The sequence below is a fragment of the Buteo buteo genome, chromosome 5 (genome assembly GCF_964188355.1).
Source record: "Buteo buteo chromosome 5, bButBut1.hap1.1, whole genome shotgun sequence".
In the NCBI taxonomy this organism is placed as follows: domain Eukaryota; kingdom Metazoa; phylum Chordata; class Aves; order Accipitriformes; family Accipitridae; genus Buteo; species Buteo buteo.
This window is the reverse complement of record NC_134175.1, coordinates 30,560,064-30,575,429: the sequence shown is the minus strand read 5'-3', so window position 1 is coordinate 30,575,429 and position 15,366 is coordinate 30,560,064. Positions and strand designations below refer to the sequence as shown.

The following is a 15,366-nucleotide window of genomic DNA, read 5'->3' as shown; positions in this document are numbered from 1 at the left end:
TTGCAAGAGCTGGGTAGCACTCAGGCCAAAACCAAGAGATGTATTACCATACACGAAACTGATCTTCAACAAAAATTTGCAGCATTTGGAAGTGAATGCGAGCATTTGTGTTTGCTCAGATCCATCATTTTGGAATGATTTTCAGTGGTTTTGGAATGGTTCCCAAATTCAGCACTCCAAATACTCCAGTGCAGAGATCTGGGATTTTATGTTAGTTTTCTGACTGTATTTTACATTGACTTTCAGTTTCCATTTGGCAGGATTTACTTGGTAACAGGATATTATAGTCCTCAAAAGGGTAGCTTTCTAAAGCAATATTCATATTTGAAGCTTTGCATGTACAGTTTTATTAAATTCAGAAGAGCAGCTCTATTACAGTACACTTCCATTTATCCTCTGTTGTGCTTCCCATATCCAAGGGAGAAATTTCCACATTGAGAAGACCGATTGTTTCCACCGCTTCCTTACCCTAAGGGTTCTAGCTTTAATTCCTGCCCAATATTCCCTTGAACTCCCAGGGGCAAGCTGTTGCAAGCTGCATCACGGTATCCAATTCAACACATCACTCTGACTTGCTTGGAAGACCAAGGGTTTGTCCTTTGCCATATCATAGCTTCTCTTCAGAAGTCTTCTCTTTGTAGTCTTTACATTAAGTTCTTCCACCAGGACACAGGTCAATGAACTTGCCCCTGGGATTGTATGTTGATGATGTACATTTCTGGTACATCAGAAAGAGTTTAGATGCTTTTGTTACCTCTTAGCCCTGTCTGAAACATGTAGGGCAAGGTGTTCATGCTAGAGAACACCTCTTAGAAATTCATGATGTAACTGTTTACCCCGTGTGAATTGTTTGCTTAAATGAAATGGTTTGAAACAATAAGAACAAAACCAGATCTAATAAGAAAAAACGACACACGTGCATACACATGCGTGTATCTATACATACACCCACAGCACACATATATAGAAGCCTTTTAGAAAGTATTTGTAGTAAAAATTTGAAAGTGTACCCTTCAAGCTACATAATTTGGACATATGTGAGAAATAAATGTTTCATACTCTTGCAGTTTCTCTGTAGCTTTCTCTCCCTTCTTAACTAATATATCTGTGACATATATGATGCTACACAGATTCTACAAGGTTAACTTTCATGAGGAGAGCTTAGTGTTTGACATGTTGTTTTCAGTGGATCAGGAACACCACTTTCAAGACAAATACTTGTTTTATCGATTTTTGGACGATGAGTGTGAAGATGCCCCTTTACCAACCGAGGAAGAGAAAAAGGAGTGTGATGAGGAGCTACAGGACACTATGCTTCTTCTGTCTCAGATTGGGCCAGATGCTCATATGAGGATGATTCTCAGAAAACCGTAAGCAAATTAATGAGTTAATATTATACATGGGTCTTCCTTGTGACATGGAAACAAGAGAAATCTACATTTATTATCAGGCATCCTTTGGCTGGTTATTTCACTTCAGTGCCAGTTTGTTCAACCTCTGAAGTTCTTAAGTCCATATTAAGTCATTTCCAGTCCTTATTAATGCCTGTAGGTTAAACTGTGTGTTGAGAATAACCATGAAAGGCCACGAATGCCGTCATACTCACCTTAGGGAAAATGCTGCATTATGACTTTTTATTTCATTGCTGAGTCTCCCCAAAAGTAAATTGTAGGTAATAGAAGAGTCCTGCTCTGTTAACACTTTCTGTATAGACATGCCATTCAATTAACCGTGCTGCTTTCAGTTATTGTGAGTGAGTAGAGTGGTAGGACGGCAGCACAGCAGGTATTCAATTACAGTTGTCAGTGGCAGCCATTAATTAGATTCATCCTTGGTAGAACTTTATTGAATTAAGATAGGCTGGACTTGGCCTGTTGTAGTTTGCTAGCAAGGTGTGAAATGTGGCTCTGTGGGTTTATTTATCCATCCTTATTGTTATAAAATCAATATATTTAAAAAAAAAATGCTTTCTGTGCCTAGGCCACAGAGGATGTCTGCCTAACCTTTTCATAGCTATCAGATCATGTCCTCTCACTCACTGGTTGGCTAACCATCCTTTCAGCAATACATTCTGGCCACACTGAAAACTGTGCTAAAGGCCTTTTTTACAGGCAGCTTTATAGTGACTTCAAAGCAACCAGTATAAACTCTGTTTGACCCTCCATTGAAGGTAACCTCTTCATTATGCAGGTAGTGTTTAGGGGCCACTGAAGACATATTTTACTGCTAATTAAGAGCACTGAGAATAATGAATTACTTAAGGTCATCTTCACTGCAAATTTACTTGTAAGGGTCAGTTCAAGAAAGATACGTACACAAAGCTGGATCCTGCTCCTTTGAGGCCATTGGCAAAGTTTGTCTTTGCTATGGGATAGAATTGGGCCCTGCCTACAGTGTGAAAACATTTGTTATAGTAAAAATGTTTTGAATCCACTTAACACAAGTGCTTGCTCCTGTTCTGTTTCCACCTGTATCCTTTTCCGGCTCCATTCTTATCCCTGTGTTTGTCTGTGCATTGAATTTCAAATGGTGCCATCAGATACTTGTGCTTATAAAAATAGGTAACACTGCCATGCAGCAATAGTTTTACAAGTATAAGTTCTCTTTCTTCTGTTTATTAGAGGTCTAGTCAAACACAGCCAAAGGAGCACTCACTCCCTGTCACACAAAATACATAGAGAAACCAGACTGGGAGCATGGTGCTTCCATAAACCCTTATGGTGTCAGGGAAGTGAGGTGTTTTGTCCTCACAGAGATGTCCTGTGCATTCTCCCCTGAGGAGCAAAAAAAGGGCTTCTTGCACTCATGAGCAGACATCAGTCATTAGGAGACCATGAGCAGTGCTATGTGTGCTGTGACTCTGCACTACCATCTCCTTTGTCTCAGGCTGACTGAGCAGGTTGGCTCTTGGAGAATTGCCCCCTTAGGTTATCATGGTTTTTGGCTGCCTACTACATTTGCTTTCCATCATGACTTTCAGAACAGCCAGTGTAAGTTTATCATGGCAGGATCAATGTTGATTATCGTCCACAGTCCTTGCAGCGAGCTGAAAGGCTAGAACGATGCTGTGGAAAGTACTGCTCTCCCCTCTGTGTCGTCAGTTGCACAGCATCATCTGAAAGAATATTCATAGGAGATTTTTCATGCAATATAATGAGGGGAAAGAGGTTTTCTCAAGACTGACAGCCACCTGACATCTTTCCCTAACCCTGTCCCTGAAAGTGCTTATTTTTGCTGCCCTTTGCTCATGGAAGCAAGCTTGTACTGCCAGGCACCATATTAACTACTGTTCTAGTATTCAATTTACATACGTTATGATTTTGTTAGTTGAAAATCCACCCTGGGCTGAGCTGTATCAAAGCTGTTAAAATCTCCATGAATCCTCAGAGTCCTGCTAGTTTTGACTAGACACTGTTACAACTGCCAAAAGTTCAAGGAATTGTCAGGGCTTCAGAGACACTGGCTCTAACTGACCTGAGCAGGACCCACAATTTTCAAACCAATACAGCTGCATTTTATAATAGTCGCCATTTCCGGAGAGGTTGCAGAACTCAGATAATTACCCTGAAAGAAATAAGACAATATTCTTTGATGAGAAGATTACTTTGAGAATTTGATTGTATAATGAAGCTGTTGCTTTGAAAGGTACTTTCTATTGTTCAAAATCTGAAAATCTCTAGCAAAAAGTGTCACTTGTTTTGACAGCCGACTTAAAAAATTCTCTGTTTATTACATTAACTGCAGCATTTTAGCTGTCAAACTGTGAAAGAATGTTCTATAGTTTAAAAAACAGAATAGAGCTCAGGGAAATTTTTGGCAGGCTCTTGTTGCTATTGGGTGGTCTTTTTTTTCTTTGGAAACACATACACTGAATGTGAAAATAGCTTTTTGTGAAGTAGCAAACACAGCTCTCTGCTCCTTATAATGCCTGGAGCACAGGTGCAGACCTTGAGCAAGTCCCTGGAAAAAATATTGTGGAATTAACACAGCTCTTCCTTACAAGCATTTCAATCCTTCAGTATGAAAATACATCCTGAAAACATTTTTCTAGTTATTTTTATTTGATTTTAATGGTGTTCAGATATAGCTAACTTGATGGTAAACTCTAATTAAATAGGATGCTATAATACAAAGCTAAACACAATAATAACAGGAGTCTTTAAAGGGCGAATGGTATTCACCACACAACAGTGTTTTAACTCAGATGATGTTATGGATTATATTCTTTTTTAATACGCTAGGCTACATTAAGTTAACAGTATGACTGAAACAATAAATCTGTGTTATATATTCTTGGTAACTTCACTCAGCAATTTTTCTTCTCAGTACAAAGAGTGTTTGATTCCACATGTGATCAGTAATCAAGTTTTAGTGCCACTTGTGAAAGTAAACTTGACAGAATGCTAGGGAGAGGAAGTAAAAACAAATCTAAACAAATCTAAACAGCACAGAAAATACCTATAATATTATATATAAAATAAAATAACAATTTAATTATTGCTAAGAATCTATAGTTTCTTGAAGGTCTTGTAAAAATTAAGCAAGATATATTTGTTCTCTTGTTCTTAAATTTTTTATTTAGATATTCCACCCAGCTATTAGTAGTAAGAATCATACTGGATTTCTCCATAAAGACTGCATTAAGTTCAATAGTCCTTGGTGGAGTTTCCTGCCAATGACATTTAATAAACCAAGTGTTATTCCTGGGACAGACAAGAAATACGGATTATCCTTCCACATATCAGTTCACTGACATTTATGGGTATTATATGTGGTAAATGGTATTTATGGAGTTAATCAACAAGCACTGATTCAAGTACAAAGATTACATAATTAGCTACGGCGCTAGAGTAAGTGAGCGTGCATTCACTTTCACACTCATACACAGGTAGTGGGTAAAATTATTCATGTCTTCTATACATTTTTTATGGTACTTGAAGACAAAATTTGTACTCTGGAAATATATGCTTATTTGACATATAATCACAGTGTTATGGGGTCTCTGATCTTTTCTCTTGTTCTTATCTGAGAATTTTCTGGTTAGCTGTGTAATAAAAATAATCAATGATATTGCTTGTATGTACATGGTTTATCAATGGCAAAGTACTATTATATTGCCAACATCCTAGTCACAGAGAAGCTCAATGACTCTGACCTTGATAAATTCTCCAAACACTGAACAGTTTTTATTGATCACTTAATATCGCCTGAGTTCTCCTGTCCGTTAATGTGTACCCTCGTTCTCTACCTATTCCATTTATTATCCTGTCTATAACCAGCTATTGCTGTTAGAATGTGTCCCCTGCAGAAACTAGGTCTTTACACAGCAGGATCCTACAAATCAACATCAGTGGGTCACCACACAGGTTTTACAGAAGCAGTGATGCCTAATATCTCTCCACGTGACATCTGCAGGAGCAGAAGTAAAGCCTGGGTACATCCACTATAGATTGTCAGTCCTCCCAAGGTGCTAACACAGGAGGCAAATGGACATCCTGAAAGAAGAGTGTACCCTTTTGTCTTGATAGAGATCTGATGTAATAAGACATCATCCTTTTATATCTTAATTTCATGTAGAAATCTGTTAATTTGTTACCCTGTTTTCCATTTTCCAAAACACACTGGTTTTGCAAGCATGTAATAAAATTAAAGTTGTTATTTCCTATGGGAAGTAGTATTTGTTAAAATCCTTACCTTGTGTTTCTTAAATCTCCAGTGAAATGTAGCAAGTACTGACTTGGCTTTATTCTGTACTTAATTAAGCTGATACTGCCCCACATAAATCACTAAGAGTGGCAACCTTATAATTTCAAGCCAGATTTAGAAATAGTAAAGAGTACTTTGAGTCACTAGAGGGCATAGCAGTACCAAACCAGTTTCTGTTTCTCCCTTAACAGTTTATTCCAGTCTGTATGAGAAAAAAAAAAAAAAAATGCAAAACGTTTTTTGTCTAAATTTGTCTTTAATCTGGGTAATAATAAATGCATGTCATTGGTAAGTGAAGAACAGATGAAAAATACAGCTTGCTTAGCAGAGAAAGTTGTCAGTTGTCCTTATGTTTTCTATGACTTCTTCAGTACTTTGTTCATCCAAAAGAAGTCTCCCATCAAACTTCTTTTGCAAAAAGATGCAATATAATTCCAGAGTGACACAATTGCTGGGTGCTCCCTCTACCTCACACATGATTTAGACAGACTGTTGAACCAAGAGGTGATTAGGCAGAAAACCTGTAGAGCACTATATTTCTTTATATGACCTTCCTGATCCTCTAGATGCTAGAATCTCCTATAATATTGACATTTTAGGAAGAAAACTTATATCAGAAAGGTTCATTGTGACATTTCTTTTAGGGCTGTCCAAGATTCAACTGTGCTGTTAATTCTTTTGATACCACACATTTGTCCTGGTTTCAGCTGGGATAGAGTTAATTTTCTTCCTAGGAGCTGGTATAGTGTTGTGTTTTGGATTTAGTATGAGAATAATGTTCATGACACACTGATGTTTTCAGTTGTTGCTAAGTAGTGTTTATACTAAGTCAAGCATTTTTCAGCTTCTCATGCCCGGCCAGCAAGAAGGCTGGAGGGGCACAAGAAGTTGGCACAGGACACAGCCAGGACAGCTGACCCAAACTGGCCAAAGGGGTATTCCATACCATGGGACATCATGTCTAGTACATAAACTGGGGGGAGTTGGCTGGGAGGGGCAGATCGCTGCTCGGGAACTGACTGGGCATCGGTGAGCAGGTGGTGAGCAATTGCATTGTGCATCACTTGTCTTTCTTGGGTTATATTTCACTCTCTTTTTGTTATCTTCATTTTCTTCATCATCATCATCATTATTATTATTATGATGTTACTATTATTTTCTTTTTTATTTAAATTATTAAACTGTTCTTATCTCAGCCCACAAGTTTTACTTGTCTTTGATTCTCCTCCCCATCCCACCGGGCAGGGTGGGAGGAGTGAGTGAGCCACTGCGTGGTGCTTAGTTGCTGGCTGGGGTTAAACCACGACAACACTGCAGACAGTGGGGTTTGGAACTGCACACTAGCCTGTTCTTAATGCAAGCATGTAAACCTTCTCCTCTGAAACTCCTGCCCCTGGACTGGACTTCCTGTATCCCATTTCCTCACATCTTAAATTTATCCTTTCTCCTTTCTTATGACTAAGTTGCTCTTTTCTTCTGTTCTTGGCCCATTGATTTAATTACTTATATTCTGCTTTTCACAAATCTAAAACACATTGTTTGAAAGAACTTAGTCTTATGAAAGTAACTTGGGGTAATGCTTTAAAGGATTTTTTCTATGTGTGTGTATGTGCTCCAATGTGCTGTCTGAAATTATATCACAGGAGAATTTGTCCTTTGAGAAAATAAAGCTGTATTAGACACTTACTTAAACTGAAGAGAATCTTGTGAGTGGGAAAAAGTTTTGGAGTTACTCACAAGCTCCTACAACTCCTTCTCATGGGTACTGTTTATTAGATCCTCCAAAGCATCTCTTGACACACTGCAGTTCTCAGAGTATTTGTGTCCCTTTTTAGCAATCAGAAAATCTTCTAGTGTGTAGACTACAGAAATGTAATTGTTTCAGTCACAGTGGCAGCCTTATTCCTTGTTGTGCTATAGGAGGATTACTCCTTCATCAATGCAAGCTTTTTATCGATGGCAGCTTCTTGTATTTTTCAGTGAGAGAAGTTGAAACTACTGGGTGGTTCTTATTTACCTTTGTGGCTAAACAACAGCACTCAGCATTAAGTCTGTAGCAGTCATTTACTGTCCTCCAGGATGCACTGCTGCCTCTTCCAATTTTTTTGGCAGAAATTCATGCACTCCTTTACAAACCACTACTACTGTCTGTTTGCTACAACTAAATAGTGCCACATGTGAAAAATAGTGCAGATCTCACACTTGGGAGTCGTTTTGAAAGGAACAGATCTTTATGTACCATTTCTCATTTATCTGACCATTTTACATATAGAACACTTGATTTCATCACAAAAGCTGCTTAATCAGGATCTCTCTAAGGTGGTTGCTATGGCTGCTGCTCAGTGTCAATCGGGTGCTTTCATAGCACTTACATCCTCTGTGTGTTTCTAGTCCTCCAGCCAGAACCATCGTTCAGTCCCTGTTTAGTGAGGATGTACCTTTCAGTAGGCAGTACAACAGCATTTTATGTTGTTTTGTACTTCTCTGAAGCATTTATTTTGGGCATTTATTGCATTTTGCTGTCCTTTTTATCTTCTTTCTATAGGCCTGGCCAGAGAACTGTAGATGACTTAGAATTTATATATGAAGAACTTCTTCACATTAAGGCCTTATCTCATCTTTCTACCACAGTAAGTATTTTTAAAAATACAACTCATCACCAAAAAGGAGGCTGAATTTTGACTTCTGGTGCTCTATTAGAATTGGAGCGCCTATAACCATTTCCATTTATACTTCCCATGCAAAGCAGTTATTCCCACCTGTGAGGACCACCCAAGCACTATGCAGATGTAGGTTGTCTTTTGGTTGTCAGATATAATTCTTTTCATGTGTTCCTGCACAGCCCCTACCTCACTCACTTGGCACAGATGTCTCCATCTGAGTCCATATCTGAGTTTAAATTAAGATGCATGCAGTCTGACCTGACACCTGGGACTGTGGCGTTTCTGAATTTTGCAGAATAGATGTTGATTTCTGAACTGTAAGAAGTCTTGGCTTGAACCAGTTAGGAGGAGGAGTTACACAGTGCAGAAAGGTGTAGTGTGCAGTGCTGTCTGGTTGGAGTTTGGTCATTGAGTGAAGGAAGCCTCATCACGCACCTTCTCTCTGAGTGGGCAAGAACAGTGCAGAGAGCCAAGAATACATGAAATGGAGAAAATGCCTGGAGGAGAGAACACAACTGTTTAAAGTCTCGCCATTGTTGACACACTGTGTAGGCAACTGAAACAAGCTAAATAGCACTTTACTAGGTAGCAGCAAGATGTGGGTGCTTTCAGAAAAAGAAAGCCAGTCAGAAAGTAGATTTATGTTTGACAATAGCTCCTCTGGAAGCTCTTGATATTTTCAATAATTCTCAGCTAACTTGGACAGATGCAGCTATTTATGAAGCTGCATTACAGAAAGAAAGTACTCTGTGCAAACATATAACACCTGAGCAATATTTTTAAAAAGAATATGCATCCAGAGTTGCTAACTGAACTAAGAGGGAACTGCCAGCCAAAATCCTTAAGCATCTCTGGGATGTAGGTAAAAAAGTATTTAAAGAAAGACTTCTGTAAGATCCAGAAACAACCCTTTTCAAATCAAACAAAAGAAACTACCCAAGATAGACAGATACTGAGAGGGAGTGGAGAACACTCTTGATACTACAGACATAAACCAGAACAAAAAAATCCAAACCACAAAATATTTCCAGCTTGGAAGAATTCAGACTTGAGGTCAGAATCCACAGCAAGTAGCTTATAGAACAAGTATGGCAAATGATACAAACTGGTAAATGATACAAACTGCAAGAAATACTTGGCATTTTGAAGAATTGCAGTTGATTCCATGTTTTTGGTAAGAATTTGGAAATTCCAGCCTATTATGTGCAACATGAACTAAAGCAGAGGACAGAAACCATGGTTAACTTAGAGGAAATCTTCAGAGGAGCAACAGACAGCATTGCTCCTATGAACCAGAAGGTCAATGGTCAATCGACTTGAAAGCAAATGGAATGTTTATTCATTTTAAGAAAGGCATAATTCCTAAAGTAATATGTTTTCTAGATATGCCACAAGCAGCAGGAAGTAAAATGGATAAAACTCAAGTTGCATGGTGGTGAACTAATCCCTGCTAGAGAAGCCTGTGAGGTTAATGTATGAATGAAAAACAATTATATAATACAGTGTTAAAAACAAATCAAATTCTTGGCTTCATCAAGAGGATACATTCACTACAGAGGCAAATGACTGAACCAACTGAGAAGACATCTGAGGATGTATATGGATAGGAACGCTCTCTACAATGTGCAGAACAGTGCTAATGGGGTTGTATTTCCTGTCCTCATGAAAGCATCATTGCCTTTAGGCAGAGGTTATAATAGAGTCTGGTGAGCTAATTGTTATAGAAATCACAGGCCTGTGGGTGTGTTCACTGGTCAGTGTACTAAAAAAACTTGTCCAAACACCTCTATTTATCCCTCTTCTTCTCCAGACTGCAAACAGGAGGTGCTTTGTACTGGCTGTTGGGAAAAAATTCTGGGAGAGGTGACTGGTGTGGTATGTTTATGCTTGGTGCCTGAGCAAAGGTTTGGTGGGTGCCTTTAGGGCATCAGAGCCTGAATTTGTCCACCCATCTTAGGAGATGCTGCCACCAGACTCTCATCTGGATTGTGTCCAGAATTTGAGAGCTCCTCCCCAAGTTTTTCTTCATGGCCTAAAAATTTTTTCAATTTAAACAGTTGGGAGAATGGTGTGAAAATGCTACTACTAAATATATGTTGAAGCCAGCTTTTGATCTCTATTTGGCACAGTTAAGTTACATGGTAGTACCTCTGAAACATGGATTGTCATCAGCTGACAGCCTCTGAAAACAAGAATCCCACTGCTTGGAAATTGGCCTCCAAGACCTTGGAGACTTGCAGTTGTGCAAAGAGAGACATAAAGCACACAGGAAAACTCAAGATAATATGAGGTTCCCACTGCTGCTATTATGTTGTGAGAGTAACACTAACAGTGTTTACAGTGAGAAAAAATGGTTGTAAACGGTGTCTCACTAGAGGCAACTGCCCAGTCAGTTGTAAGAGCTAGTCACACCAGAGTAATACAAACCCAGTGAGGAGCAGGCTGACACCAAAGGCACTGTCACATTCTTCAGTTCCTGGAAGAGGTGGTGAGCTGGACGTTTTGCCTGGGAAGCTGTCAGGCGGAGAGGGGCCTCAGCAGGTCCAGATGGCTGTGCCTTGCAGGTCGATACAGAAGTGGCCAGACTTACGTCAGTAAGGAGAAGGGTACTGATTTCTCAGGGAAGAGCTGGAGTACTGCAGAACCCCATGGAGTAATTGACAATTGCTAGCTATCTTCTGTAATAGATTAGCTATTACCATCTGAAATTTTCCATCAATGTTAATTGTTAGTGATGGTTTCACATGTGTGTGTATGAAGAAGGATGGAGACGTCTATCTTAAAGATGCCCTTGTCTGAGCCTTTTGGAGCCAGGAAGTGTAGAGGCTCATATTCTGTAAAGCCAATCAGTAGGAAATAGGACATCAAGTGAAGCAGACCATTGTCTGGCTGTGTGACTCTGAATGAGTGCTGAATGATGCAGAGGGAAGGAAAGCAGTGACTGGGGTATATTATGTGACTTCTTCTCACCAGGAAGAATAAGATACATATAAAAACTATAATTTCTCTCTTTTTATTTTAAGGTAAAGCGAGAATTAGCAGGTGTCCTCATTTTTGAGTCACATCCCAAAGCAGGAACAGTCTGTAAGTAAATGGAGTCCTATCAGATCTTCTTTCTCATCTGTGGCATGAACATTTAAATTCTTAATGTTTAAATGACAAGAGCAAAACTTGGATGCAGTCTTCAAACTTGACTGGTACTCATTGTTTAAAACCTGGGGTAATAGGTGTTGGCTTAGTCTGTTGCCAATTGCAGGGACAGTACCAGAATTAATTCTATATCCTTGGTTGGATGTATATATCACCTACAATTTAGGTGTGTTTTGATCCAGAATCTCAGTTGGACCAATCTCTATTTAAAATGTATTCTAATATTATCCTTGTATTAATAAAAAATTCCTGCTGCACAAAATAAAGGATTTAAAATGTTAAGATTACTCAGATCTGTTTATATGGAGAAGTTTTAGCAAATGAATGTCAAATTCACAGCCACTAGAGAATTGCATTAGAACATGGTGCTACTGGTGGGATCCAAATCTGTGTGGTGATTATTAACTGATAACCTGACATGTATCGATAAAGTAGTTGTTGCAACCGTCATGGAAAATAAAAGCAACTTTCACATCAGTGTAATAAAATAACTGCTATCTGGGTGTGGGGTTTTTTTTCTGAAATCTGAAGGCAATTGCTTTTAAAATCATAGTATGCGCTTTTTCAAGGTAGGCATTATTAATATGACTGCAATAGAATTACCTTGAATTTTATTGAGTGCAGAATCTGTCCCATTTATATTTTGAATAACTATATTCTCACTATAAAATCTTTTCTCTCTCTTGTAGTATTTAATCAGGGAGAAGAAGGTACTTCTTGGTACATTATCCTAAAGGGATCAGTAAACGTAGTCATTTACGGCAAGGTATTTTTTTCAGAAGCCTTTTTATATGATTCTTACTATTGAAATTGTAAGAGTAAACTTTGAAGGAATACAGTTTAATTTAGAGCAGAATTGCTTTGTCTGAGGAAACAAATTGAACATAATTTTATTAAGAAATGATCCAGTGGTTTCACTGATTATACTTCCAGTTGATTGCTGTATAATTTCGGGATATATTACACACTTTCTGAATATAATTCAGCAGAGTTAAATCAGTAGGTTAACTGATTTAAAGTTAAACTTTAGGAAAAAGTCATTTGCTGGAATTTGGTGAATTGCCAGACTTCTGTCTCATGGGTGTTTTGTCCCTTTACCACCATATTTGCTTGCATTTGTATGACTAACTTTTCTCACGCATGTCTGACAGAAGTATTGCTTTGTGACTAGTAGTTCTCAGGTTGGATGAACCCCTCCCAAATTTACGTTAGCTCTTCATTTTAGTTAAGCTATAGACTGAAAAGCATCCCTATTAAATTTCCTGTTTATGAGGGAGATTTTTCAAGGCAAAAAATAGGACTTTGGTACACAGCAATCCGTTGAGTCTTTAAAAATTCCTACTTCCCTATTGATTTCTCATTCAGTGACTGACAATCCTCCATTCTGAACACCAAGCATTTCACCAAAATCTAGCATAGGGGCCCTGGTGCTAAGTCTGTTCCTAAGTAACCCATATTTAGCTACATTTTTTACATCACTGGGTGGGCCAGATCCCAGTTACTATAAACTGTAAATTGGAGTAAATGGAGCACTGCTGATACACACCAGCTGAGGATGCGGTGTTACATGTTATTTCTGCAAACTTGATCTTATTTTTTAGGGCCTCTATAAATAAAAAACAAACAACAACTTTCTGTCTTCAGCAGGGCTAGAAGAGGCCTTCAAGCTGAATGTAATTTCAGAGAACAAGCCAATTCTTTTCTATTCTTGCCTTTCTTCAGTAATAGTAATAACCAGCTATCAAGTATTGTTTCGTAGTCATTATTTTGGCCGTTGATTTCCTGCCAAGTAGATTTGTTTTGGTATTTGATTGTGAAGTCCAGTGTTTGTACAAGGACTTTCAATAGAATCCAGAGTAATGATGGGTTTCTGCATGTAAATGTTTTGCTCTGTGCAGGGTGTGGTATGTACTCTACACGAAGGAGATGATTTTGGCAAGTTAGCACTTGTGAATGATGCTCCCAGAGCAGCATCCATTGTTCTGCGTGAAGACAACTGCCACTTTTTGAGAGTAGACAAGGAGGACTTCAACAGGATCCTTAGGGTAAGAGTGGGAAGGGCCACCCTCACAGCATGATATCAGAACTTGCAAATTTTTCTAGAGTTTTTCTTATTTCTATGGATACGTTGATATTGATAACCTTGTTTGAAGTGTCCCTTATTGCAGAACAGAGATGTGACAGTCTAGAAGATCAAGTCAAGAATATATTAATCATCTTTCCTCTTTTTCTTTTCCTAGCTCAGTCATGAAAATGGGACCAAATGGAGTCTTTTGTCTCTCACATTTCTGTAGTCTATAATTTGCCAAATGCTCAGTTTTTTCTTTATGCTGTCCAGGATTTATGGGTGATCTTCCATCCAAACAGCAAATGAAACAAGATCACCCATTCTTCCAGATATGCAACTTAAACTCAATAGATTCAAGGCAGACTCAAGTGGCAAATTAAATAAGCTACAGGTGAACACACAGATGTCTTTATCAGAGAGCTCTAGGAAGATATTCCCAGGCTAATTTTACAGTTACTCATGTTAGGGCAAATGTGTTCCAAAGTCCAGCTGTAATTCTGTAAATACAGGCTGTTTTGTGATCATTCATAGCATAGGAAGTCAAGACCAGTATCATCCTGTATTTGAATGTATACATGCCCAGTATTGCAGCAATAAAACCAGTACAGAGTTCTGTGCTAGAAAAATGACATAAGATTGTGTTTACTGTACAAAAGGGAATGAGGATCCCATTGGCAATAAGGGTGGTTGGAGAGTCCCAAATGATTTAGCTTTGGTCAATACTTCAAAGAAGATCAAAGTCCATAGTCTTACTGATTTTCATTTGTGTTATTTGAATGCACATTATATTTAATTCTTCTTTTTTTCTATTTCTACTATGATCTGGTAGTAGAAAATGAAAAGTTTACTGACAGTTTACTGAGCTAAGACTTACTATTTTTAAGTGCCATTTTCTTTTTTTTTTTAAGAGAAAAGTCAGATTATAGATAATGGTCATATATAAGTGGGGATAGAGATTACATTACATATGGAAAGTTTTGGGGGGACACTCTGCTTTTTGGCAAACTTTTTTTTCCTTTGCCATAGCCAGAGATTTTTCACATGGTTCTTGCTCTAGTCCCTCCCACAGTTCTCTGCCTCTTCCCTCAGCGCCAGTGCTTCCCTCTTGATTCTGCCTGAGAGAAAAGCAGAATAAAGATAGATAAATACAGGGGGAAAGAACCAACCCCAGAGTCTTTTGTGTTGAAAGTCATGCACTTTTTTGGAGTAACTAATCAGCCAAATCGGGTGTAATTACTTTATTAAAAGTAACTTGTCTTGCAGGATGTGGAAGCAAATACAGTAAGACTCAAAGAACATGACCAAGATGTCTTGGTGTTGGAGAAGATCCCAGCAGGAAACAGAGTTTCTAATCAAGGAAATTCACAGCCTCAGCACAAGTATGTTTTCATTCAATAGTGCAAATGTCAGACAATGATTAACCTTTTCATATGGTATTATTATCTGAACAATAGCATATTCCCTCTTTCTGTGGAAGAATGCAGTGTATATAAAGTTTTCTTTTTTTTAATCATCCGCTGATCACATGCCCCATACTGGATAATATATCCATTTCCAGCAGCACACCAGTTCTATGTCTTTACACAATAATTCTCTAAAGATCTCTCTGTAAATACTTATCTCGTGTAATAGCTTCTAAATAGACTGCACATGGAGAATGCTGAAACCCTATTAAGCTGAGCTACTGTGTAAAAGACGTGAGGAAAATACATTGTTTTATTGTTAAGTGCAGATATTTTCATTTTGGATTTTGAGCTCTGGATTCTAATAAGAGTTTCC

At 38.3% G+C, this 15,366-nt stretch overlaps 1 protein-coding gene across 1 annotated transcript in view; it reads left to right on the top strand.

Moving 5' to 3' along the window:
• Window positions 1–15,366, top strand: part of RAPGEF4 (Rap guanine nucleotide exchange factor 4) — an 80,440-nt gene that overhangs the window by 27,056 nt on the left and 38,018 nt on the right. The window contains exons 6-11 of the mRNA XM_075028435.1: window positions 1,187–1,370; window positions 8,252–8,336; window positions 11,393–11,453; window positions 12,209–12,285; window positions 13,418–13,564; window positions 14,851–14,966. Coding sequence (XP_074884536.1) covers window positions 1,187–1,370; window positions 8,252–8,336; window positions 11,393–11,453; window positions 12,209–12,285; window positions 13,418–13,564; window positions 14,851–14,966 — 670 coding nt within the window. The remainder of the gene's footprint in view (window positions 1–1,186; window positions 1,371–8,251; window positions 8,337–11,392; window positions 11,454–12,208; window positions 12,286–13,417; window positions 13,565–14,850; window positions 14,967–15,366) is intronic.